Below are 27,618 nucleotides of genomic sequence, written 5' to 3'. Positions count from 1 at the left end.
GATGGCTTTACCGGTCTCAGCACTCCAGTTTTTCCTTCTGCTGCAGGGAAGAGCAGTCTTCAGAAGATCCTCCTGTGCTGAACCCTTACAATACCACAGCTTTCCAAAATTCCTCCTCCAGGCAGGTCATCTGAGAGTTTTCCTCCCTGAGGCTGGGGAGGAGGGGACTGCCATAATTTTCAGTGCCCCAGTTCCCTGTCTCCATCCTCTTAACAGTTGAGAAAAATGACCCTTTCTGCTCCAGCCATTTTTAACAATGTAGTTTTGTAACATGCTGGCTAAGGCCATGTCTACACTACAAAATTGTCAACATAGAGCCAGCCACCGCAGTTATTAAATTGCATGTGTGCACATGCTTGGCTTCTTATGTTAGTGGTGCACATCCTTAGCGGGAGCACTTCATTGTATTGTCAGTGTGGGGCATAGTGGGATGGCTCCTGAAAGCCAGTAACAATGCAGTGTTTACACTGGCACTGTGTTGAACTGACTACATTGACTGACTACGTTGCTCAAAGATCTAGTGTTGCTAAATCAGCACCAAGAAGCACTTATTTTAGCAAGAAACAAATTTAAGTGAAGGCTGCTTATGTTGACATAACGGTGGGGTGTAGCCTGAGCCTCACTGTGTTGTGCCTCTCTCTAGTACCTAGTCTTCAGAGGCTCCTGTAACCAGTGAACAGACTTGCTTCACTACCTCCCATGGTAAAGGCCGTTGACGGTCCTGAGTAGAAAGTTCCTGTAGGGGATGCATCGCTGAACAGACCTGCCTTAGCTTTATGCAAAGCTGCTCTTGCAGAAAATCAACATGCTGCACAGAAAGTGATTATTCTGGATACAACTGACAGCCTGTCTCTGACTGTCCTCTGTGCTAGAGTGTGCTACCCAGCCTTACAGAGGACAGGAGTAGTTCTCGTGATTAAGGGCTGGGATGAGAAATGGTTAATTTCCTCTGGAATTTGTACATTTCTCACGGTGCTGTTGACGTGCGGCTCTGTACGTCTGTCTGATGCACCTGTCATGGGCCGCTGCCAGCTCCCAGGGAGAGAAGACACGTGGGGAGAGGGGTTGGTTTTGGGGTGAGGGTTACGTAGATTCTCCCTCCAGCCCCTGCTTTTGCGGGGTGGGAGGAACGGAAGTGTGTGAGGGTCCGCCTGGAAGGCGCCTGTCCGCCCCTGGCCCGGGGGCAGAGCACTTGTCTGAGCAGCTGACGCAGGGATGTGTTTTCCCTGGTGTGATTTCCGTTTCTCGGAAGTGAAGAGCAGAGCAGCCGGCGACCGAGGGCGGATAGGGGCAGACCCTGCCCTGTCTGCGCTCAGCTCCCCGGCAGAATGGCCCCAGAACTACATTTCCCAGAGTGCCGCGGGCCGGGCCGGTGTGGATCGCGCGCTGGAATTGTCCCCGCCAGGCCCCGGTAGCAGCCGGCGGGGGCGTCCTGTCAGGCGGTGAGGGCGGGCGGGCGCGCCCAGGTTGTTGCTGCTGCCGGGACGCGGCGGCTGCGGGCGGCGGCTCCGGCCATGGACGAGCAGGCGGGGCCCGGCGTTTTCTTCAGCAACAACAACAACAACAACGCGGTGCTGCTGCCGCCGGGCGGGGCCGGGCCGGGGCTGGAGCCGGGGGAGGCCGCCGCGGGGGGCTCCTTGGCGGCGGCCGCCCCGGCCCCGGTGTCCGCGGCCCGGGCTCAGTACAGCGTCCCCGGGATCCTGCATTTCCTGCAGCACGAGTGGGGCCGCTTCGAGGCGGAGCGCGCCGAGTGGGAGGCGGAGCGGGCGGAGCTGCAGGTAACGTCGACCCTCCCCTCCCCTTCTCCCTAGCCCGGCACCGGTGGCCCCGGGGCCTGGGCCCGGCCCGTGACTGTGAGGTCCGGCCGCTGTTTGGGGGAGGCAGAGACGCAGCTTGGAGCCCCTCGGACATCGGCCGTCCCCTCTGGCGCCTGCGCTGCCCCGCATCGCACCCCCCGGGGAAGGGCGGCGCTGGCAGCTCCGCCCCGGCCGCGCAGCGTGTGGGGGGCGTGACACCCGCGTCCCCTCAGCCCGGTGCACGCGGTGACAGGACGCTGAGCCTTATGTGTCCCAGGGCTTGGCAGCCGGGGGCACCCAGGTCACGGTGTTGTCCTCAGTCTCTGTCATGTTCTCTGTCAGTTTCACCTGTGCGTTGGGGCTGTTCTGCAGATCCTTGCTGCGCTGGGGCTTAGGGTGTCTGGTCCCACCCGTCTCTTGTTTCTCCCATTTTATCTTCCCTTGTTTCTTTGAATGGCTCCAGTTTCTTCGTGTCTCTTTCTTAACGTGAAGAGGAGTGATGCCATGTACTCTTCTGCTCTCCCTATGTGTCGAAATCTTTTGTGCTGAGAGAGGCTGAATCTGGGCCCTGTCCATCCTAGAATAACTGGGACCTTTAATTCTCCAGCAGTGGTAGCAATAGTAGGAGGTGTAGTGGAGAAAAGACCTTGGCATCTTTATTTTCTACATTACAATTGTTGTCGTTCCTGACCGAAGATGACACTGACAACAGTTTTATGTCTTGTGAGTATGGCTGTGGCTAAAAAGACTGATGCGAGAGTGCCAATCCTTGCTACATGAAGCGCATAGGTAGCTGGATGCTGAGGAAGAGATTACCATCGATGTCTGCTGCTGGTTACGACTCAGCCTCTGTGCCTCAAGATCGATAGGGTTACCCAATACGAGATTAACCACCATATCATTGACTACTGCTTATATTACTATTGTAATGCTATTGTAGTATTGCCTATACTACACTACAGCTTCTGCTGTTGATGCTTCCCAGAGTAGTTGCATAGTGAAGAAAGCATCCTGATTTTCCTGTCTAGACAAGGCCCAGAGCCTGTTAGCCTTCAGTTGGTCAGAGCAAGTTGCTAGATAGAGAACTCTCATCCTCCCATCCCTTCATAGGCTAAGGAGTTAGAGCTCTAGTCATTCACAAACTATCTAGAGCCACTTCTCGCAGGCCATGTCTACACTAGCGAGCTTACAGCGGCACAGCTATACTAATGCAGCTGTGCCGCTGTAAGATCGCTCATGTAGCTGCTCTATGCCCACGAGCAGCTTTCCCCCCATACAAAATGCTGTCCACACCAGCACTTCTGTTGGTGTAACTTATGTCAGTCTAAGGGGTGTTTTTTCACACCTCTAAGTGACATAGGTTACACTGACAAAAGTGCTAGTGTAGACATAGCCTTAGTTATTAGTATGCTGTAAGAATTGTAATAGGAGAGGGGGTTTTCCAACCATTTACAGGTGAGTTGCAAGAATGAATCTGCTGTAGATCACATCTCTATCTGTGCTCCTAATAACTAACTACTTGGTTCTCAAAGTGACCATGTTTGAGACTAAGAACCTACCACCCATTCCTCTTCTCTAGGTTTCCCTTTTTGTTTTTCGCTTCCTATCCCTTTGTCCTCTTTTCTCTTCATATCCCTTCCCCAGCATGCCACAATGCAGGCTGCTTCCCTGTTTTTTTATAGACAGGAGAATCTCCTGATTTTGTCAAAATCTCTGTTCCTCTGGGATTATCAGGCAGGTCTGCTGAACAGGACTGCAGGTGTGATGTTCTTCTATGGTGATTCCCTTGCACAGGTTTAAAGACGTGCTTGTGAGGACAAGGGAAAGAGAAGAGAAAGATGGATGTGATTGAGTCTGAGCTGAACTGATTGACCTTCACTGCAAAATTTGTAATTTAGTAATTGATTCATTATCTATTTGTGTCTAACAGAAACGTGTTGAATATAACCTCTGTATCTGGACAGATATAATGAGCATCAGGCAGGCCATATGTATAGTGGAATCCCATAAATAAGGTTTGATTTGGGCAAACTTTATTTTGATAATCATATGATATGTATGTATTCACATTACAGTGTGCATCACAAATAAAATGGGCATGAGAGAAAAATGTCCATCTTGCAAGGACCTAATCGTGCTAAACTTTTTACTACTACTACTACTACTTTGCACTTATGTAGCATGCTTCATCAAAGGATCTCAAGATACTTTAAAAAGGTTGGTAAAGATGATTCTCCATTTTGTACACTAGGTGGAAAAACTGAAGTACAGAGGTTAAACTACTTGCTATCTTGTCAACGGCAGAATTGGTAATATAACTAGGGCTGTCAAGTGATTAAAAAAATTAATTGTGTGATTAAACAATAGAATACCATTTATTTAAAGATTGGTGGATGTTTTCTACATTTTCAAATATATTGATTCCATTTTCAACACAGAATAGAAAGTGTGCAGTGCTCACTTTATATTTATTTTTGATTACAAGTATCTGAAGTGTAAAAAACCAAAAATGTAGTATTTTTCAATTCACCTAATACAAGTACTGTAGTGCAATTGCTTTATCATGAAAGTTGAACTTACAAATGTAGACTTATGTATAGAAAATAATTGCATTCAAAAATAAAACAACGTAAAACTTCAGAGCCTGCAAGTCCACTCTGTCTTACTTTTTGTTCAGCCAATCACTCAGACAAACAAGTTTGTTTACATTTGCAGGAGATAATGCTGCCCACTTCTTGTTTACAATGTCACCTGAAAATGAGAACAGACATTCTCGTGGCACTGTTATAGCCAGCGTCGCAAGATATTTACATGCCAGATGCGCTAAAGATTCATATGTCCCTTTATGCTTCAACCACCATTCCAGCGGACATACGTCCATGTGATGATGGGTTCTGATTGATAACAATCCAAAGCAGTGCAGACCAATGCATGTTCATTTTCATTATCTGAGTCAGATGCCACCAGCCGAAGGTTGATTTTCTTTTTTGGTGCTTTGGGTTTTGTAGTTTCTTTATTGGAGTCTTGCTCTTTTAAGATTTTTTGAAAGCATGGTCCATACCTCATCCCTCGTTGATTTTGGAAGGCACTTCAGATCCTTATACTTTGGTTCTAGTGCTGTAGCTATCTTTAGAAATCTCACATTGGTACCTTCTTTGCATTTTGTCAAATCTGCAGTGAAAGTATTCTTAAAATGAACAACATCCAAGACTGCTATAACATGAAATATATGGCAGAATGCGGGTAAAACAGAGCAGGGGACATGAAATTCTTCCCCAAAGAGTTCAATCACAAATTTAATTAACACATATTCTTTTAATAAGCATCATCAGCATGGAAGCATGTCCTCTGGAATGATGGCAGAAGCATGAAGGGGCATACAAATGTTTAGCATATCTGGCACGTAAATACCTTGCAATGCCGACTACAAAGTGCCATGCGAATGCATGTTCTCACTTTCTGGTGACATTGTAAATAAGAGGGTAGCATTATCTCCTGGAAATGTAAACAAACTTGTTTGTCTTAGTGATTGGCTGAACAAGAAGTAGGATCATGTTGACTTGTAGGTTCTGAAGTTTTACACTGTTTTGTTTTTGAGTGCAGTTATGTAACAAAAAAAACTACAGTACTTATATGAGGTGAATTGAAAAATACTATTTCTTATGTTTACAGATATTTTCACAGTGAAAGATAATCAAGAATAATATAAACTTTGATTTCAACTAAAACACAGAATACAATATATATATGTAAATGTAGAAAAATGTCCAAAGTATTTAAAACATTTCAATTGGTATTCTGTTGTTGTATTCTATTAATCGTGATGAATTATTTTTAGTTAATTGCGCTAGTTAACTGCGATTAATCAACAGCCCTAAATATAACCTATTTTTTCTGACTATAAGTTATCTGCTTCATCCCTTGGGCCTGCTGCCTCTGTGCCAAAGCATCTCAATAAGGTTATAATTAGCTTTGATTGGCACTGCCACAAGCTGTAAAAACATTTATCTGCTAGAAAGAGATACTCAAAAAGGTGTGAAATTCTTTGCAACCTTTGTAAAACTCAAAGAAATTATTTCCTATCTGACAATTTACAAATGATTGCTCTCTGATCTGTATTTTGTGCTACTGAGAAATGGCTTTTGGAAATTAATTGATCCACATAGCTGAATTATAAGCAGTGTTAATTAAAACCAAATTCCATTGACTTCTGAAGCCTTCCAGCTGGCCTGTACATACGTACGCGTGTGTGTGTGTGTATATATATATGTATATGTATATGTATATATATGTATATGTGTATGTATATGTATATGTATGTATATGTATGTATATATGGAAATGTTTAATAGAAGTTTGAGGTCATATAATTTATCCTTCTCTGGATGCTAAATTGTTCCATATTATACAATTACTGGTTTTTCATCTAGCCTAGTTTAAATGTTAAATTATCACTTTTCTTGGGATACTGTTTTGTGCTCCTGATAGTACATGATTTTTTTCTCATTTTGCATGGGCTTCTTGTGCTAGTCTGTCTAACTCCTCACATACTATGGTATTTACACCCTTCAGATAGTCCAGGAGTGGCCAACCTGAACCTAAGAGAGAGCCTGAATCTACCAATGTACATTGCCAAAGAGCCACAGCAATACATCAGCAGCCCCCCATCAGCTTGCCTGCTCCCAGCGCCTCCCACCTGCCGACAGCCCCGCCAATCAGTGCTGCCTCCTCCCTCCCCGCACTCCTGATCAGCTTTTTTGTGCCCTGCAGGAGGCTCGGGGTGGGGGAGGAACGAGGGCATGGTAGGCTCAGAGGAGGGGGTGGGGAGTGGGGACAGAGCCTTTGGCAGAGCCAGGGGTTGAGCAGTGAGCACCCCATGGCACATTGGAAAATTGGTGCCCATAGCTCCAGCCCCAGAATCTGTGCCTATACAAGGAGCTACATATTAACTTGTGAAGAGCCGCATGTGGCTCCGGAACCACAGGTTGGCCACCCCTGAGATAGTGTATACTGTTACCATGTTTTCCTTTGCCTTCCCTTCTATAATCATAGCATAGCCAAGTTACGCTTATTTAGGTTTTTTTTAATCTCCTCATAAATCAATTCCACTATGATCCCTGTTCACTTGTGGGTGTATTCTCCAAACTTCATCTGATTTGCTAATACTTCCTTTGTAATGAAATTCCCAGAATTAAATGCAGCATTCCATATCCACTCACACCAAAGTCAAACAGAAAGATTGTTACCTTTCTATTGCATCTGTTCCCTTGCACATCTTTAAAAAAGAAATGCTTGTGGGGACAAAGGAAACAGATAGGACGTGATTCTAAACTGGAGTGATTGACCTTAATTGCAGAATTTGTCATTTAGTAACTGATTCAATATCTATTTGTATCAAGTTAACAGAAACAACTCTTAAAAATAACCCATGTATTTGGCACAGATATAATGTGCGCATTAGGCAAGCGACATACAGTGGAATCCCATAAATAGATTGATTTGGCAAACTTTGTCTTGATATTCGTATGTGTGTATTCATGATTAGGACCCTACCAAATTCATGACCATGAAAAATGTGTCACGAATTGTGAAATCTGGTCTCCCTCAGTGAAATAGGTCTTTTGTGTGCTTTTACCCTGTACTATACAGGTTTTATGGGGGAGACTAGTGTTTCTCAAATTGGGGGTCTTGACCCAAATGAGAATTGCAAGGGGGTCATGGTATTGCCACGCTTACTTCTGTGCTGCTTTCGGAGCTGGGTGACCAGAGAGCGACGGCTGTTGGCCAGGTGCCCAGTTCTGAAGGCAGCATCCCGCCACCAGCAGCACAGAAGTATGATTGGCAATACCATACCATGCCACCCATACTTCTGCACTGCTGCCTTACAAGCTGGGCAGCTAGAGAGTAGGGACTGTGGACCGAGGGCCCAGCTTTGCAGGCAGCAGCACAGAAGTAGAGGTGACAATACAATACCATGCCATCCTCACTTCTGCGCTGCTGCTGTCAACGGCTCTGCCTGCACAGCTGGGCCCCCTGCCAGCAGCTACTGCTCTCCAGCTGCCCAGCTCTAAAGGTAGGGTCACTGCCAGCAGCAGCACAAAAGCACCGCAACCCCACTAGTTGTAACCATCTCACAGCTCCTTTTTGGGTCAGGATCCCTAGAATTACAACATTGTGAAATTTCAGGTTTAAATAGCTGAAATCATGAAATTGATTATTTTAAAAATCCTACGACTGTGAAATTGACCAAAATGGCTCATGAATTTGGTAGGGCCCTATTCATGATACAGTGTACCTCACAAATAAAATATGCATAAGAGAAAAAAATTCCATCTTGCATGATGGGATGTTTTTGCTAATTTCTCATGCTTTCATTTGAGGTTTCTAACATCTTGCATAGCAAACTCGTTTCTAATTTGCTTTTCACCTGTTGGATTTTCTCAGTATTAGTTTTTCCCAAGTTTATCCTTCCCATCAAGAATCCCCCAAAAATGTACTAGCTCACATTTTTCAAGTTCAGTTTTATTTTATGATCTGCCTCATTGTCATCTTTCTTGTGTCATTTCTCTCTTTGCTGGGGTTCTTAACATTGGTACATTAATATCACTTGCAAATTTAATTAATATGCTGTTTCTTCCATCTTCTGATGAAGATGTTCAGTAAGATCAGAACTAACACATTCATGCGTGATGCCAATAATGCATGTCCCCCAATTATATACTTTGCAATTATACTGTTGCCATTTGCTTACAAGTATTTACAGTAGAACCTCAGTTATGAAGACCTCAGGATTGGAGGTTGTTCGTAACTCTGAAATGTTCATAACTCTGAACAAAACATTATGGTTGTTCTTTCAAAAGTTTACAACTGAACATAGACTTAATACAGTTTTGAACTTTACTATGTAAAAGAAGAATGCTGCTTTTAACCATCTTAATTTAAATGAAACAAGCTCCTTACGTTGTCAATATTTTTGAATTTTCCTGTATTTTTTTTTAGTAGTTTACATTTAACACAGTACTGTATTTGTTTTTTGTTTTGTCTCTGCTGCTGCCTGATTGTGTACTTCCGGTTCCAAATATATGGTTGACCAGTCACTTTGTAACTCTAGTGTTCAGAATTCTGGGGTTCTGCTGTAGTGAGTTTTCAGTGCACATGAGTATTCATGTCTGAGCTGATATAAACTAATGCAAAGAGTAAAATGTTGAGAGACACTGTCAAATATTTTGTGAAATTAAGTGTTAATCAGCTTCATTCCCTTCATCTTGTTTTGTTTTTTGATAATATTACAAAATGAAATTTGTGATTATAGCTTATTCTATTATTTTCTAGTTTGGTGATTTATTATTATTGGAAATGGAAGCTAGATTTATAGAGCAGAAATTGACACAATTGCACATCAATTTTTGAAAATCAGTGCTAACTTTTCTTAGATTCTTCTGGGGTAACTCCTCAATTCTCAAAAATAATTATTCATTGTGATTGTGTTTTTACTTAAATTAAATTTTACTTAGATTAGGTTTTTACTATTAAAATTTACACTATTTACAAGAGACAACTCCTTTTTATAAAAAGAAAACAGTCAGACATTTGGGAGTAGTGGAACCTATTAGGGACAGTGCTCTCTTATTAAAAAGAACAGGAGTACTTGTGGCACTTTACAGACTAACAGATTTGTTTCAGCATGAGTTTTTGTGAGCTACAGCTCACTTCTTCGGATGCATAGAATGGAACACACAGACAGGAGATATTTATACATACAGAGAACATGAAAAGGTGGAAGTATGCATACCAAGAGGAAGAGTCTAATCAATTGAGATGAACTATCAGCAGCAGGAGAAAAAAACTTTCGAAGTGATAATGAAGATGACCCATAGAAGGTGTGAGGAGAACTTAACATAGGGAAATAGATTCATTTAGTGTAATGAAGCAAATGCTCACCAGCAACCGCACACCCTACAACATAAGCACTAACCCAGGAACCTATCCTTGCAACAAAGCCCGATGCCAGCTCTGTCCACATATCTATTAAAGTGACCCCATCATAGGACCTAATCACATCAGCCACGCCATCAGGGGCTTGTTCACCTGCACATCTACCAATGTGATATATGCCATCGTGTGCCAGCAATGCCCCGCTGCCATGTACATTGGCCAAACCGGACAGTCTCTTCGTAAAAGAATAAATGAACACAAATCTGACATTAGGAATCATAACATTCAAAAACCAGTGGGAGAACACTTCAGCCTCTCTAACCACTCAGTGACAGACTTGAAGGTGGCAATTTTGCAACAAAAGAACTTCAAAAACAGACTCCAAAGAGAGACTGCTGAACTCGAATTAATATGCAAATTAGATACAATTAACTCAGGCCTAAAAGGAGACTGGGAATGATTGGGTCATTACACTAATTTAATCTATTTCCCTATGTTAAGTTCTCCTCACGCCTTCTATGGGTCATCTTAATTATCACTTCAAAAGTGTTTTTTTTTCTCCTGCTGATCATAACTCATCTCAATTGATTAGACTCTTCCTGTTGGTATGCATAAATATCTCCTGTCTGTGTGTTCCATTCTATGCATCCGAAGAAGCGAGCTGTAGCTCACGAAAGCTCATGCTGAAATAAATTTGTTAGTCTCTATGTTGCCACAAGTACTCCTGTTCTTTTTGCGGATACAGACTAACATGGCTGCTACTCTGAAATCTGCTTTCTTATCGTTTGTCCATAAGTAACCTGTTCTTTGGAAAATGTTAATCAAATAGATAAAGGTGACCAGGTGGACATAATCTACTTGGATTTTCAGAAAGACCATATGTAAGATATTAATGAGTAAAAAACCTAAAAAGATGAGCTTCGTCAGATTAAAATGGTGTGAAGTGGTAACAAACAGCTGGTGTGAAAGGATACTGTTTGAATTGGAGAGAAGTGGTAGAGGCGTATCTTGGAGGTTAGTATTGGGGTCAATGTTCTTGTCTCTAGGGGTTGGGGAGAAACACTGATGGTTGGAATTGTGACAGAGAGAGCTCCTCTCTGTTTCCCTCTTCTGCTATAAAACAGAAGCAGTGTCTAGTGGGTGGTAAGATTGGGCCATCCGAGGCAACTGAGTTACAGTAGTCAGGAGAGGGGGTAGTCAAATGGACGAGCATGGCTATTTATATTTTTGAGAACAGTATTTGTCTTTAAAAAAATAAATAAATTGTACATATACTGTTCCCTGACATTATTTATTTATAAATAAACTACTACAGAATGACAGTCTTTTATTGCAAATATAATTCAGTCAAACTTTGAAAAAGTAAAACTATTAATCTTGAAATGGATAGTGAGTTGATGAAGTTGAATTTATTTAGTTTTTTCAAAAGTGTAAAATTTCAGATGAATTTAAGTAATTTTGGAGTTTGAACATAATAATGGAAGACAAAATTAATATGTGCAGAAATCAGATATTACATAATATAACCCTCTCGCCTCCTCCCCCCAACCAAAACAATAAAAACAAACCCCAAACTTTGGGGAAGGTGATTTGGCAAAAGTCTTGCATAACTCATTGAAGATGTTTGCTGATTAAGAAGCAATTGCTTAAAAAGGCAAATAATGGTTGGGTTTATAGTTTTTTGAAGGATAAAAATATGGAAGATTATGACAATGTCCATTTTTTTAATTTAAGCACAGTGAAGACTAAAGTGCTCCAAAGAAGTTAAAAGAAGATAGAGAATATTGGAAAATGACAAGAGGTTGCAAGAGCTAAATTTATTTAGTCTGGAAAGATGCTAAATGGACCTTAAAGTAATTGAAAAATTATTATCAGTGAAGGGAAATCTGCCAGTTGCAGATCTTGTAATTAGAGCATTCACCTGAAGCAGAGGAGGAAAGGTTATTTTATTACCAGTATGTCATTGGTTTGGTTTTTTTGTTGATCAGTTACCACAAATGAGCACTTACACTCATTAGTAGCCTCATTTAAGACAAGGGACTACTTGTGCAAGTAACTGTTCACCAGTGTGAGTAAGGAGTAAAATGTGCAGGCTTGATTGTTAGGTGCAGAGGAAAATTTAAGAACTAAATCACTTCTGAATATAATTTGAAGGGATTTTCAAGGCCCTTCATATCTCTGCCCCTTATTATATATTCTTTTCTTTTATTGCATCAGTACCCAATAACTGTCCACTTTTCTCATCACCATCTTTGCACCTTCTCCCATGGTTGGGCCCAGGATCTGTTAAGCTTACGATTTAAAGACACGTATGAACCCTTTAATAGTGCAAAATTATGTATTTAGGGAATAACAAGAATCGTTGCTATAAGCTGGGGATTTATCAGTTGGAAGCAACAGAGGATGAGAAAGACCTGGATGTATTGGTTGATCACAGGATTAATAGGAGCTGTCAATGTAATGTGGCTGTAAAAAAGACTAATGCAGTCCTAGATTTCCAGTAGGGACAGGGAAATTTTAGTACCATTATACAAGGCACTGATGAGACCTCATCTGGAATACTGTGTGCAGTACTGGTCTCTCATTAAGAAAGATGAATTCAAACTTGAATGCAGAAGGGCTCCTCGGATGATCTAAGGAACGGAAAACCTACATTATAAGAGGAGACTCAAAGAGCTCTGCTTGCTTAGCCTCACCAAAAGAAGGCTGAGGGGAGATTTGATTGCTCTACATAAATATATCAGAGGGATAAATACCAGGGAGGGAGAAAAGTTATTTAAGTTAAGCACCTATGTGGACACAAGAGCAAATGGATATGAGCCAACCGTCAACAAGTTTAGGCTTGAAATTAGGCAAAGCTTTCTAACCATCAGAGGAATGAAGTTCTGGAAAAGCCTTCCAAGGGAAGCAGTGAGGGCAAAAAACCTAACTGGTTTCAAGACTTAGCTTGATAAGTTTATGGAGGGAATGGTATGACAGGACTGCCTACAATGGCCCAATGGCAACTGCTAGTAGCAAAAATCCCCAGTGTCTGGAGATGGACAGTATATGGGAAGAGCTCTGAGCTACTACAGAGAATTCTTTCCTAGGTATCTGCTTGATGGGTCTTGCCCACATGCCCAGGGTCTAACTGATTGCCATGTATGGGGTCGGGAAGGGATTTTCCCCCAGGTCAGATTGGCAGAGACCAGGAGGTCAGACTAGATCAGGGGTCTCAAACTCAAATGACCACGAGGGCCGCATGAGGGCTAGTTCACTGGCCCGAGGGCCTCATCACTGATACACACACTCCTCGCTGACCCTGGCCCTGCCCCCACTCCACCCCTTCCATGAGGCCCCACCTCTTCCCTGCTCCCATTCCAAGCCCTTCCCTGAAGTCCCCACCCGAGCTCCGCCCCCTCCGTGCCCCCAGAGGGTGTATGAGTGGTGTGGCAGGGGCTCAGGCAGGAAGTTGAGGTGCAGCAGGGGGTTGGGGTGCAGTTTGCTCAGGGTGCAGAAGGGGTGTGGGATGCAGCAGGGGGCTCAGGGCAGGGGGTTAGGGTGTGGGGTGCAGCAGGGGATCAGGGCAGGGAGCTGGGATACAGGAGGGATGTGGGATGTGGCAGGGGGTTTGGGTGCAGCAGGGGGTTGAGGTTCAGGCAGGGGACTCAGAGCAGGAAGTTGGGGTGTGCGGGTGCTCAAGGAAGGGAGTTGAGGAGCTGCAGGGGGTTGGGGTGCAGGCAGGGGGCTCAGGGCAGGGGATTAGGGTGCAGAAGGGGTGTGGGATGCAGACAGGGGGCTCAGGGCAGGGGGTTGAGGTGCAGGCAGGGGGCTCAGGGCAGGGGATTGGGCTGTGCAATGGGTGGGGGATGCAATGGGGGCTCAAAGTATGGAGTTGGGGGATGGGGTGCAGGAGGGCTGCGGGCTGGCAGCAGTGCACACCGAGGCCAGGACAGGCTACTGGCCCCACTCCACTCCAGGAAGTAGCTGGAACCATGTCCCTGCGGCCCCTGGGGGAGGGGGATGCAGGGCTCTGTGCGCTGCTTGCCGCGCCTCCAGAAACCTCCCCCAAAGCTTCCATTGGCCATGGTTCCCCATTCCCAGCCAATGGGAGCTGCGGGGTGGTGGTGCCTAGAAGCCAGGGCAACACATGGACGGAGCCCTCTGCTTCTTCCCCCCTCCCCGGCCGCAGGAACATGATGTTAGCTGCAGGGAGCTGCGCGGGGCTCGGGGGCAATCCTGCAGCTGTAGTTTGCCCACCCCTTGCCTGGAGGTAGGCTGCGGGGGCGGACATGGGCTGCTTGGCGAGCCGCAGGAAATAGCCCCACTGGCCGCGTGTTTGAGATCCCTGGACTAGATGATCACGATGGTCCCTTCTCACCTTGAAGTCTGAGTCTGTTTTTATTGTTCAAACTGTTTCTTACGGAAATGACTCTACAGAGTAATTAACATTGTGAATATGGTTTTGTAGCTTTTTTTAATGTATATTAAGGATCACAAATTTAGTGTCTCCCTGAACTGTTGTACAAGTCATAAATGTTATTTTCAGTGTTGTAAATATTCCTTTAAAATATTGTCAAATTTTCATGATTTTGGTACAGGATGCACTGTTGACTATTATAGACATGCCCATGGAATATATTTTGTACCTTATAAGTAAAGATAAAAACTGATATGTACACTCGGTACATATTTCAAAGTGCTAAGTGTGTATTTGTAGTCTGTGCATTGATACATAAGCTTTTCATTGATATCTTACATACAAAGTCTGTTCTTCTCAGTAGTCATTTTACATTGTCTGCACCAACTGGAGCTATAACATGACACTTGCATTGTGGGATAGATCCTTTTTGCCTATGTCATCTGACCAAGAAATTCTAATTATAGGTAGGCTCCAGAAGCACATATTCATTACATCTCTTTTGAGACTGAAGTTTTATTTACTACTTCTAGGATGGACTGTGTGAAATTCCCAAGACCACAAAATTCTTGTAAATTTCTCTTGCATCTTGATTCAATATTAAAAGCAAACAATATGTGAGTGTCTAGTCTTTAATCTATATGCATGCAGACTTATATGGGAGAGATGAGAAATCAGAAAGCCACCTACTCACATTGTTAGCATAATGACTCAGGCCCTCATGGCCTGTAAGGCTGTCCATTTTATTTTGCCTGTCAATCCTTCATTCCCACCTTTCTCAGTGAGTTCTAGACATCCTTTGGCTTGGAAGGAGGAAAGAAAGATTATGATTGTTTCTATGTTTAAATACTTGTGAGATGCTCAGATACTAAAGTAATCCAATGGAGTTACTTTATCTCCAATATCTAGGCTTCCTAAAAGGTTTTGGATTCTTTCAAAGTGAAAAGATGACTCCTTTTCCATTCTGACATTGTTTCATTAACATAATTACTCAGTGTTTATACATGTGTAGTTTCTTGGGTAGCAAGATAAGTCACTTTCTCCCACCTCAGTCCCTTAATTAAACCCTTAATTACGTGTTCAGATTTAATTCATTGTTGCAAGGACTTGTTTGTTCTTATGTGATTACTGCATTCTATAGGCTTCTATGGGGGTACTCATTTTTTGTGGGGAAAATACATAGTTTGGACTCAAATTCTATTGAATATATCTGCCTTTCCCCTGCACAATGGTTCTCTCCTGCTGACGCTAGGCCATTGTGAGTATGTCTACACAACGTTTTGGAATGAACAGGACTGGGTCAACAAGACTTGGAATAGTGAATCACATTAGTGCTCTAAAAATGCTGTGTAGAAGAAAAAAGTTCAGATTTCATGGCCACAAAATTATTGTTCGGCATTGACAAAATTCTTGGCACTCTGCAGGTCAACAATTAGAGACCCCAAAGTCCTGTTTCTGAAATTTGACATTGGAAAGCACAGAGAAGGATTGAGCTATTAAGGTAGAATGCTTCTAGTCAGTGTATAGTGTGTAATAAGACAGTTATTTTAGCCAAGGTACTATGCATTGGACCTGTGCACTTAAATGATGTTAAAGTACAAGGAAGCATGAGAAGTCTACATTAAAATAGTAATAAATAATAAACAAGAAATGCTACAATTTTTGGATGGGTTTCCTGTAGTAAATACCTAAAAATCAATTAGGTTTGAAATGTTTTAATGTGTTAGTAGTATAGTTTTTTTTTTTTTTTTACAACTATTTATTAGCATTGGTCTAGATCAACTTACACTTCTAATTAGACTTCAAAAATGTTATACAGACAAATTTAGCTTTCATGTGTTTGGTGCCCCCCTCCATCTGTCTCTCTAGTCCATTCACACTGCTCCAATTTTGAGAGTCGTGTATTATGCTGAGGACCAGGAACAATACTCTATATTTCAAAAATATTACAGTTTTTAAAACAGGTCTGTGAGAAGAGTCCCAGTCTAGACTAAAGTTATTTTTTGTTACTAGAATAACCTGTTTCTTGGAGAAGATTTTAGTGTTGATGATGCAACATTTTTAACCGGTAAAGGGGGAAAAGAAGAGAGGAGAGAGAACCTTCTTCATTTTTGGAGGAGGTGAGGAGGACTGAAAATTCTAAGATTTTTGTATGCTTTTTCATATTCTAAATATGTGCTGGATGTGATACAGGACTGAATATTCAGTGATTTAGTCTAGAATAATCTGTTGATCTTTGCTGTTTAAACAGTTTTAGCAAGATTATTCTCAAAACATGGAGGGTTCTTTTTCCAGTCAAGGTCATTGTAGAATTTGGAGTGGGTAAATAATCCAACTGCAAATTAGAAATTAATATTTTTTTTTGCTAGACAGCACCTTCATCTTGCTTCTTGACTGTAACTCACTGTGTCGTTTTGCTTTTCATCAGCTGCTGTAAAATTACAGGACCTGTACTGGGTGTAAACCTAAAACAGGCTGTTGGGAATTTGTTGCAGGCCAGTTGGAGTACTTGGGGGATCATTCTTAACGGACTGAACACAGGAATGGGAGCCAGGGACCTCCAGGTTATAATTCTGATTTGTCCCAATTACCGTTGACCTCAATGTCCTTAACTACTCTCTCCTTCAGTTTTTTTTCCAAAACCTTGCATACTACAGATGTCAAACTAAAAGGCCTATAGTTACTAGGATCACTTTTTTTCCTTTCTTAAAAATAGGAACTATGTTAGCAATTCTCCAGTCATACAGTACAACCCCTGAGTTTACAGATTCATTAAACATTCTTGCTAATGGGCTTGCAGTTTCATGTGCCAGTTCCTTTAATATTCTTGGATGAAGATTATCTGGGCCCCCCGATTTAGTCCCATTAGGCTGTTTGAGTTTGGCTTTTACCTCGGATGTGGTAATATCTACCTGCATATCCTCATTCCCATTTGTCATCCTACCATTATCCCTAAACTCCTCATTAGTCTCATTAAAGATTGAGGCAAAGTATTTGTTTAGATATTGGACCATGCCTAGATTATCCTTAACCTCCACTCCATCCTCAGCTTTTAGCGGTCCCACGTCTTTCTTTGTTTTCTTCTTATTTATATGGCTGTAGAACCTTTTACTATTGGTGTGACTTCTGTGTGTACCTGTCTATGAAATGGGGATAACTACTACTTCACAAACGTATTGCAGAGAGAATTAATTAATGGTTGAACAGCTCTTCAATAAATGAAAAGATTTATATAATTATGGAATATTACTAATAATGGAACATCTCTTTTTAAGTTGGAGCAATTCCAGAAACATCCCTTAAAGCCATATGTGGATGGATGAAATTGATACCAAACATAAATAATTTGTGTGCGTAGAAACTAATAGCCCAAATATAGCTTCCTTGCCTCTTCTTGAATATCCCATATTAAAGGGAAACTCCAGATAGTTTTCTTTTTTGCTCTTCTATGATATCAAGGGATTTGTTAACAGCATCTTTTTTTTTTTTAACTTAAATCTGTGGAGGAGGATGAGAATTTTAGATCCTGTGAATTTTAGAGTTTTTGTTAATATAAAGTTTCATGCAAATTCTAAGCTTTAATTTAAAAAGATATTACATTTTTAATCTTTATGTAGCCATAAAATGCAAGATGATGTGCTGTTGCCCTCCTAATACAACTTTGTAAAAAATATTTTTTTGTAGCAAAATAGTACCAAAAGTGTGACCTTATCCCTGGCCACTCCAGTCAGTTTCAATGTAGTGTGAACTTTAAAGCATATTGGACCATTTTACAATAGCATACAAAAAACTTGACAAAGGTTAGATTGCTGATGTGCTGAGACCACCACTTGTCGTGCTGATTAATACTCTTTCCTTGTACTCTCCGTCCGTGTGTATCTGTCTTATACTCAGGACTGGCGCTAGGGGTTTTAATGCCCTAGGCACATGGCAATTTTGCCGCCCCGTGCCCTGGTCCTGCGGCTCCGGTGTAGCTGCCGCAGTGGTGCCTGCGGAGGGTCCACTGGTCCGCGGCTCTGGTGGAGCTGCCGCAGTGGAGCCTGCGGCAGCTCCACCGGAGCCGTGGGAGCAGCCGACCATCTGCAGGCACGACTGCGCCAGCTCCACCGGAGCCGTGGACCAGTAGACCCTCCGCAGGCACGACTGCAGCAGCGCCACCAAAGCCGTGGACCAGTAGACCCTCCGCAGGCACGACTGCAGCAGCTCCACCGGAGCCGCCTGCTGCCCCCTCCGGCAAAATGCCGCCCACCAATAATCCTGGCACCCTAGGCGATTGCCTAGGCCGCCTAAATGGAAGCGCCGGCTCTGCTTATACTTAGATTGTAAGTTTTCTGGGTCAGCAGCTATCTTTTTGTTCTGCTTGTTCCGTGCCTAGTGCAATTAAATCCTGGTCTGGACTGGATATCCTAGGAACTATGGTAAAACAAATAATAATTAAGCATGACAGTTTTTCCCTCCATTAAAATAAAGGTAAAATGTTCTTGTTCCCTGAGATTTTCATCCTCCTGAACAGCACGGAAGTGCGGGGGATGGGATCATACTCTTGTGGCCTGGAAAGTCTCATCTGTGTACCTGTCTGTCTCCCTTAGTTCCCCCAGTTCAGCCACTCTGATCTTAAAGCCTGTACTCGGTATCTGAGGGCCATGATTTGCTTGCACCTGCCCACAAGGCAGGTAATCATACATGCTGCATTCAGTGCAATAAACTGCATAGCCCCCATTCTGCTGCTGGACTTCTGCCTGCATTATTTTTACTCTTGCAGGGGTTCTGTTTGTTTGTTGAAAGGGTATTTAGCCTAAGTTTAGACTGCTTTTTAGGTGTTTCTGTCTCTCTCATTCCCTCTCTAAGGGTATGTCCACACCCTGACCCACGTAACAATGGTGATACAACTCCCAGCGTGGAAGCAGCTATATTGATGTAACTGTGTTTCCGTCAATGTAGCTAACATACTTCGGGTAGGTGGTGTTCCTACACAAACAGAAAAACCTCTTCTGTCAGTTTATACTACGTTTATGATACGGGTCTATGATGGTGTAGCTATCCTGGTATAGTCACTTTAGTGTAGACACACCTTGACTCCACCTTGAGTCTTCATTGCTGAGCCAGCAGGAACTCAGAGTGCTATGGTAAGAGAGTTCTCCACTCATAGTGAAAGAAGCATTACATGTCTCTGCATCAACCCTTCAGGCCACTTCAGAATTGGTGATGACTAGCCTAGAAGTTTGCTTGACACAGCCCTCCTTGGCTAGAAGGTCAGTTACTGCAAAAACCTGTTTATGGGGCGTGTGTGTGAATCCCTTGAGATTTTGACATGCTTTCTTGGGAGTGGCCAGGGTACAATGCTAACGTTATGACATAGCATGTTCACAACAAAGGTATTCTTTCCTTAATTTACAGTACAGTAAAATAATTTAGATTCAAAATTTGATACACATTAAAACTGTCATATTGGGAAATACATTGTTGCTTCCAAATAATCATCAAAAAAAATCTGGTTGCAGAGGAAATTTAAAGAAAAATCTGATTGTGCATTTGTGAGTGTGAGAGAGAAAACAAAGCAACCTAATCTGGGTTTTCTCAAACTCTTCCATATTATGTACCTCAGATATTGTCTTGTGAACCACTTCCCCTTCAACTTGCAATGCTGCAGATCATCTCCCCTCCCATTTGCAGTCATATCCCTGTGGCAACTTCAGAAAAGTAATATTAAATAAGTACTTTTTTAGATTCCTTTTCCTGCAGTTTAGCAGTTGGATATGAAGAGCCACCAGCACCATAGAGTTACAGGATTTGTGAGTGTATATTGTGGCTGAAAGTAGAAATGAATTTTGTAGGGAGGCACAGACCCTCATCAGTATGGTATGCACGTTAAATAAGGTGTCTTTGATACTAGCAGTGAAACGTTTAAATTTTTGGTAGTGGGGTAGATGTTACAGAATATTTCATATTGCTTCCAGACATTCTGTGAATCTTTCAGTCTTCTAATTGCCTTTTACCATCTTATCTCATTGATCACCTACATTCGGCATTACTCCTTGAAGCATGTTTGTTTACATATTTCACTTGGATATTGGCCATTTATTTTGATCAGAAGGGAAATATAAATTTCTTAGCATAGAGACTTTGATTAAATATGGCATATTTCCATTTGAAGTTGTAGAAATATACAGCAATAAATGTTCTTGACTTGCACCTCGTGATATTTTTATTTCCTATTGTTTTCTCCTGACTGGATGAAGGTGCAGGTAGCTGTCATTGTTAAATAAATATTAAGTAATATTGCGTACAGATACTGTTAAGAAAACATTATAGTTGCATGTTTAAGTATTCAAGTCAGGAAATACCAGTGATAAGACTTGATGTGTAACCTCAATGTTGTCTCTTCTGCATATGCATTAGTGTTTTTTAAATTTAATTTTACTTATGCTTTAAATTTCTCAAGTATAGTATCACATAGCTTTTTTCTGTAAGCTTAGATACATATCTTGCAATAGTTTTTCACTGTACAGTAAGGTGACTTCATTGTAATTGTCTAGTATATATTTATCAATTGAATACAAAAAATTAGGGTCACTAAAGCCTTGGAAATAACAATAATAAAGAATTGGAGATCTTACCGTGTTCCTCCAGTGTACCCTATGAAAATGACCAAATGAGATACTAACATTTCCAGTTTGGGAATTGCACAGAAATATTGTATATTCTGCATGGAAGGATGTTGTAAGAAGTAGGTGGAGGGGCATGAACAAATTATGCCAGAAACTATTAGTCTTAAGAAAGAGAGGCCATAAATTTTTCGTGGTCCCTAAAGTGGGCTTGACTGTTACCGATCAAGTGAATGGGCAGTCACTCTGAAGAATCCTGATAAGCTTCAATGCACGGAAATAAGACTTAAGTTTGCAGCCTTGGCCTGCCTGGTGATTTTCAGGGTCTGTCTTTTCAGGGCTTAGACCTGGGGTAAGCTGCAAAGATCTAAACCCAAGGGCTTGAAAAAACTGAAAGCTGGTCAAAAGCCTATCAACCTTTGTATCATTCTCCTGACCTCTGTTGCTACATCCCATTCTTCATCTCTGTTTTGTGTTTACCACCACAAAGTCTGAGTGGCAGACGTCATTTCTTGATCTTATCTAGTTCAGTCTCTCTTTGGCAGCCTTACACTTCTTGCAGAAGCACTGGACACAGTGATTTAAGAGTCCCATGACTTGATCAAGCTCAAGCTGTTGCAGAACAAGTAGTGTTTTCAGTCAAATATTTAAACAGACTGGAGACTTGAGCTCTTGTTCCCGCAAGCACCCCTTTTACTCCTTGTTTGACAAATCCAGGAGCTATTCAGAAGCCTGGAAACAAGAAAAAGCTACAATATAGTAGTAATTTTACTAACTTGGGCCAGTACTTCTCAAGACATATGGATAGAAACCATCTGCAGAGTCTGTTCTTCAAAACTTTCCTCCAATATACATGCTTCCCTCCTCTCCCCCAACACCAAAATTTCAGGGGACACAATGAAATGAGAAACAATACTTTCCTACATTCCACATCTTTGAATGTGGGCATTCCTCATCAGGATCAGCCACATTCTTCTGTGGGCCTAAGAAGCACTCGAGCCGTTTTCACTCTTTTGCCCTCAATTGGCCAGTCATGTAGTCCACACTTAGAACAAAGAACCAGCTGTCTCTCCTGATATAGAAAACATCAAAAGGCAGTACCTTCATTTTACCTCAATGCTTTCTGCAGCCACTATTTCCCTTTCCCAAAATAAGCAAACAGAAAATAACAAACCTTCTTCTCCCTTTATAGTCCCATTAACCTTTGAAAAGCATCTCTCTCAAAGTTTATTGACCTTCCTTCATCAGATAGGATAACCTCATGCTGTTCTTCCCTTCCTGTCATCTTCCCATCCCCCTTCTGATGTCTATGTAAATTGGGCTTCTGTTGTTTTTTTTGTCACACGTTGTTTAATTTCTTTGGAGACAGGTAGATAGCAGTGATGTTTCCTCCTGCCTGGGAGGGAAACTGTTTCTCTCTGTTTGGTCATAGGCTTTAAAGCATAATATCATTAAATGTATATAATTTCCTCATATATACATTAATCACCAGTGTGTCATTAGCTTTTAAAAAAGACCTCTCTATACACTTCGTATACAATATTACTATATTATAAAAAATGTTGATTCAGTTACTTGATGCCTTGAGGTTCAGCCGCCCTGTCTTTAGTGACCAGTAAAGCTTTGAAATGGATTTTTCTCAGGTTTACCCCTGTAAGTAAAGCTTATTTAAGCTTTGAGGAAGGCAACATAGAGTCTGGTGGTAATGGAAGCTCCATGCTCTTTCTTCCTCCACTGGTGTTTGCTAAAATGCAAATTTTCTGTTTCTGCAATCTCGTGCCTTGTTTGATGACTCTGTTGCTTATATATAAATTGAGGTAAGCCCATATTCTTTTGTTTAATACAGACTGTGCTTATACGTTGCTTGCCAAACACATTGTAAGGATGATTCTAGCACATATTCATAACTTATTGTATACATCCTGTGCATATATCATACAGGAATATTAATGATCAGTGAGTTACTAGTTTTCCAATAATATCTTACATGTCGCCTTTGAGATACCGATTATGACAATAGTGTGTGAGGCGTAGTCAGTATGTCAGGCCTGATCAACTGCTGCCAGAGTAGAGCACCACAAATTGGCCTTTGTGTCATAATCATGATGGGATTAATTTGGAGGAAGAGTTTACCGATCTATAGGCAAAACCCTTCATATTACAGAGTATTAGCCTGCCATCTTGCTTGATTCTCCTCCCTGAAAAAATATGGCAGGAGCTTCAGCAGCTTATTCACGAGGATATAAATATGGCCTGACATTGGGTATGGGCAGCCTAGGATATGGGTTAAACTGTGGTCAGGGCTAGTACCGTGGAGTGGATGCCTGTAAATATGCTTGGCTTCAAACATCTAAGTTAGACTTAGAGTTTAAGTTCAGAAGGGACCATTATGATCATCTAGTCTGACTTCCTGCACAATGCAGGCCACAGAATCTCACCCACCTACTCCTGTAACAAACCCCTAACCTATGTCTGAGTTATTGAAGTCCTCAAATCATGGTTTAAAGACCTCAAGGTGCAGAGAATCCTTCAGCAAGTGACCCATGCCCCACGCTGCAGAGGAAGGCGAAAAACCTCCAGGGCCTCTGCCAATCTTCCCTGGAGGAAAATTCCTTCCCGACCGCAAATATGGCGATCAGCTAAACCCTGAGCATGTGGGTAAGATTCACCAGCCAGCACCCAGGAAAGAATTCTCTGTAGTAACTCAGATCCCAACCCACCTAACATCCCTTTACAGACCATTGGGCATATTTACCTGCTAATAATCAAAGATCAATTAATTGCCAAAATTAGACTATCCCATCATACAATCCCCTCCAGAAACTTATCAAGCTTAGTCTTGAAGCCAGATATGTCTTTTGCCCCCACTACTCCCTTTGGAAAGCTGTTGCAGAACTTCACTCCTCTGATGATTAGAAACTTGTCTAATTTCAAGTCTAAACTTCCTAGTGTCCAGTTTATATCCGTTTGTTCTTGTGTCCACATTGGTACTAAGCTTAAATAATTCCTCTCCTTCCCTGGTATTTATTCCTCCCATATATTTGTAGAGAGCAATCATATCACCCCTCAGCCTTCTTTTGGTTAGGCTAAACAAGCCAAGTTCTTGGAGTCTCCTTTCATAAGACAGGTTTTCCATTTCTTGGATCATCCTAGTATTCTTTCTCTGTACCTGTTCCAGTTTGAATTCATCCTTCTTAAACATGGGAGACCAGAACTGCACACAATATTCCAGATGAGGTCTCACCAGTGCCTTGTATAACAGTACTAACACCTCCTTGTCTTTACTGGAGATACCTCGCCTGATGCATCCCAAGACCGCATTAACTTTTTTAACAGCCATATTACATTGGTGGCTCATAGTCATCCTGTGATCAACCAATACTCCGAGGTCCTTCTCCTCCTCTGTTACTTCCAACTGATGCATCCCCAGCTTATAACAGTAATTCTTGTTCTTAATCCCTAAATGCATGACTTTGCACTGTTCACTATTGAATTTCATCCTATTACTATTACTCTAGTTTACAAGGGTCATCTAGATCTTCCTGTATGATATCCTGGTCCTTTTCTGTGTTAGCAATACCTCCCAGCTTTGTGTGATCTACAAACTTTATTAGCATATTCTCACTTTTTGTGCCAAGATCAATAAAAAGATTGGTCCCAAAACTGTTCCCTGAGGAACTCCACTGGTAACCTTCTTCCAGCCTGACAGTTCACTTTTCAGTATGACCAGTTGTAGTCTCCCCTTTAACCAGTTCCATATCCACCTTCAATTTTCATATTGATCTCCATCTTTTCCATTTTAACTAATAATTCCCCATGTGGAACTGTATCAAATGTCTTACTGAAATTGAGGTAAGTTAGATCCACTGCATTTCCTTTGTCTAAAAAATCTGTTTCCTTCTCAAAGAAGGAGATCAGGTTGGTTTGGCATGACCTACCTTTTTGTAAAACCATGTTGTATTTTGTCCCAATTACCATTGACCTCAATGTCCTTAACTACTTTCTCCTTTGAAATTTTTTCCAAAATCTTGCATACTACAGATGTCAAACTAACAGGCCTATAGTTACTCAAATCACTTTTTTTTCCTTTCTTAAAAATAGGAACTATGTTAGCAATTCTCCAGTCATACGGTACAACTCCTGAGTTTACTGATTTATTAACAATTCTTGCTAATGGGCTTGCAATTTCGTGTGCCATTTCCTTGATTATTCTTGGATAAAGATTATCTGGGCCCCTCGATTTAGTCCCATTAAGCTATTTGAGTTTGGCTTCTACCTCGGATGTGGTAATATCTGCTTCCATATCCTCATTCTCATTTGTCATCCTACAATTATCCCTAAACTCCTCATTAGCTTCATTAAAGACTGAGGCAAAGTATTTGTTTAGATATTGGACCATGCCTAGGTTATCTTTAACCTCCACTCCATCCTCAGTGTTTAGCGGTCCCACTTCTTATTTATATGGCTATAGAACCTTTTATTATTGGTTTTAATTCCCTTTGCAAGGTCCAACTCTGCATGGTTTTTGGCCTTTCTCACTTTATCTCTACATGTTCTGACCTCAACAAGGTAACTTTCCTTGCTAATCCCTCCCATCTTCCACTCCTTGTAGGCTTTCTGCTTTTTCTTAATCACCTCTCTGAGATGCTTGCTCATTTAGCTTGGTCTACAACTCCTGCCTATGAATTTTTCCCCTTTCTTGGGATGCAGGCTTCTGATAGTTTCTGCAACTTTGACTTGAAGTAATTCCAAGCCTCCTCCACCTTTAGATCCACAAGTTCTTCAGTCCAATCCACTTCCTTAACTAATTTCCTTAATTCTTTAAAGTTAGCCATTTTGAAATAAAAAACCTTAGTCTCAGATCTATTTTTGTTTTAGCCTTCCATCTAGTTTGAACTGAATTAGCTCATTATCGCTCGAACCAAGGTTGTCCCCTACAACCATTTCTTCTATGAGGTCCTCAGTACTCACCAAAACCAAATCTAAAATGGTATCTCCTCTTGTTGGTTCTTCAGCTTCTTGGTGAAGGAATCCATCAGCTATCACATCCAGGAAAATCTGAGCCCTATTATTATTACTAGCACTTGTCCTCCAGTCTATATCTGTGAAGTTAGTCTCCCGTGATCACACAATTTCTAATAGTGTTTATTTCATTAAAAACATTAAGGCAGTCTCTATCCATATCTGAATCGGATCCCGACGGTCTGTAGCACACCCCAAGCACTATCTCAGGGGAGGCTCTAGTAACTTTCTTTCCCAATGTGATTTTTGCCCAGACAGACTCTGTCTTATCCATTTAATCCCTCCTTATTTCTTTAGTCTACCTCATCACTGATATACAATGCTACTCCACCACCTTTTTCTTTCCTAAACATCGCATAGCCTTCAATACCTGTACTCCAGTCATGACTACTATTCCATCATGTTTCTGTTATTCCTATAATATCTGGTTTCACTTCCTGCACAAGTGGCTCTAGTTCCTCCATTTTGTTACCTGGGCTCCTTGCATTAGTGTACAAATATCTTAATTTTTGCCATTAGGCTTCACTGATATTCTTTACCCGATTAGGCATAGACATTCTACCACCAGTATCACCTATTGGACTGGTATCTACACTACCCTTCCTCTTTACGTCCATTCTCCTACTCACGGCTGTATCCTTTCTTACTTTGTTTTCTTCCCTCTCAATGTTAAATTCCGGCATGGAGATTACTTGGGCATCTCCCAACCATCTCCCCCAAATTCCTAGTTTTAAGCTCTCTTAATCAGTTGTGCCAGCCTCCATCCTAGAAGTCTATTTCCCTCCTTACTCAGGTGAAGTCCATCTAGAGAGAATATGAATGCTTCGCAGTGGCCATACATCCCAAAGCCCTCCTTATAGCACCACTGCCTGAGCCATCTCTTGATCGCCATAATCTTGTCACACCTTTGTTGCCCTTCTCTAGAAACAGGCAGAATCCCACTGAAGATCACCTGAGCCTCGATTTCCTTAAGCATCTTCCCCAGCCTGGCATAGTCTCCCTTGATACGTTCCAGTGAGAATCTAGCTGTATCATTTGTTCCCATATGAATGACAATCAACAGATTCTTTCCCGCTCCCATTAGGATCCTTTTCGGCCTCAGGGCCACATCCCGTATCTTAGCCCCTGGCAGACAGCACACCCTTCTTTTCTCCGGATCAGCTCTAGTTACAGGCCTGTTCATTCTTCTCAGTAAGAGAAGTTCCATGAGTTGGTTTAGAAAGAGCTCAGGGACCTGGTTTGTACCCAAGAGAACTCTTTTGGGCACCAGTTGGCCTTTTTGCATGATTGGTCATGAACATCCTCTATTACAATTTTATATATAAAGGAGATTTTTTAAAGTAGTTAAGTGCTAATTTCCATTCGGAGACAATGAGAATTAGGCACCTAACTGCCATTTGTGTCTTTAAATCTCTCACCTCCCTCCAGAAACCTTTTTTATTAGTTCAACTGACATTTCTTATAAACAATGTTTCTGAATAAACTTCATAGTCTATTTTTCCCAACATTTAAATAAAGGCTCAGCCTTTAAGTTTTCCTTTTCCTTTCATGAACTTTAAAGAAATCCCTTGACCTGCAATATAGATATCTACGAAATGTTTAACCTATTTACATGCTACTTCAGTTATTATTCAGCTTAAGACATTTTTCTCTTACATGTTGTTTGTGTCTTTCTGCCTAAGTTTTTTTGGATGCTTCTTATCTGTTTTTTATATTTGCTTGAATGTTTAGCCCTTAGACCAAATTTAATTGCTATGTGAGGCAATTAAATATTACTATATTTCTTTAACTCCCGTTTATTATTTTGGAGTCTTTAATGAGGTCATGGTTTAAAGGGTTTGTCAGTGCAAACTATGGGTAG

General features: G+C 41.7%; 1 protein-coding gene across 2 annotated transcripts in view; it reads left to right on the top strand.

The window, feature by feature from the left end:
* Positions 1–1,481: 1,481 nt before the first annotated feature.
* The window catches only part of STRN (striatin), a 117,769-nt gene continuing 91,632 nt past the window's right edge, over positions 1,482–27,618 (top strand). Inside the window, exon 1 of one of the 2 annotated variants that reach the window (XM_030557103.1) lies at positions 1,482–1,778. In XM_030557103.1, coding sequence (XP_030412963.1) covers positions 1,515–1,778 — 264 coding nt within the window. In that variant the 5' untranslated portion in view covers positions 1,482–1,514. The remainder of the gene's footprint in view (positions 1,779–27,618) is intronic. The other variant, XM_030557104.1, reaches the window with a different exon arrangement.

Source organism: Gopherus evgoodei, chromosome 3 (assembly GCF_007399415.2).
Source record: "Gopherus evgoodei ecotype Sinaloan lineage chromosome 3, rGopEvg1_v1.p, whole genome shotgun sequence".
NCBI classification, from domain to species: Eukaryota; Metazoa; Chordata; order Testudines; family Testudinidae; genus Gopherus; species Gopherus evgoodei.
Note: the sequence above shows the minus strand (reverse complement) of the source record. Positions and strands in the feature narration are given on the sequence as shown.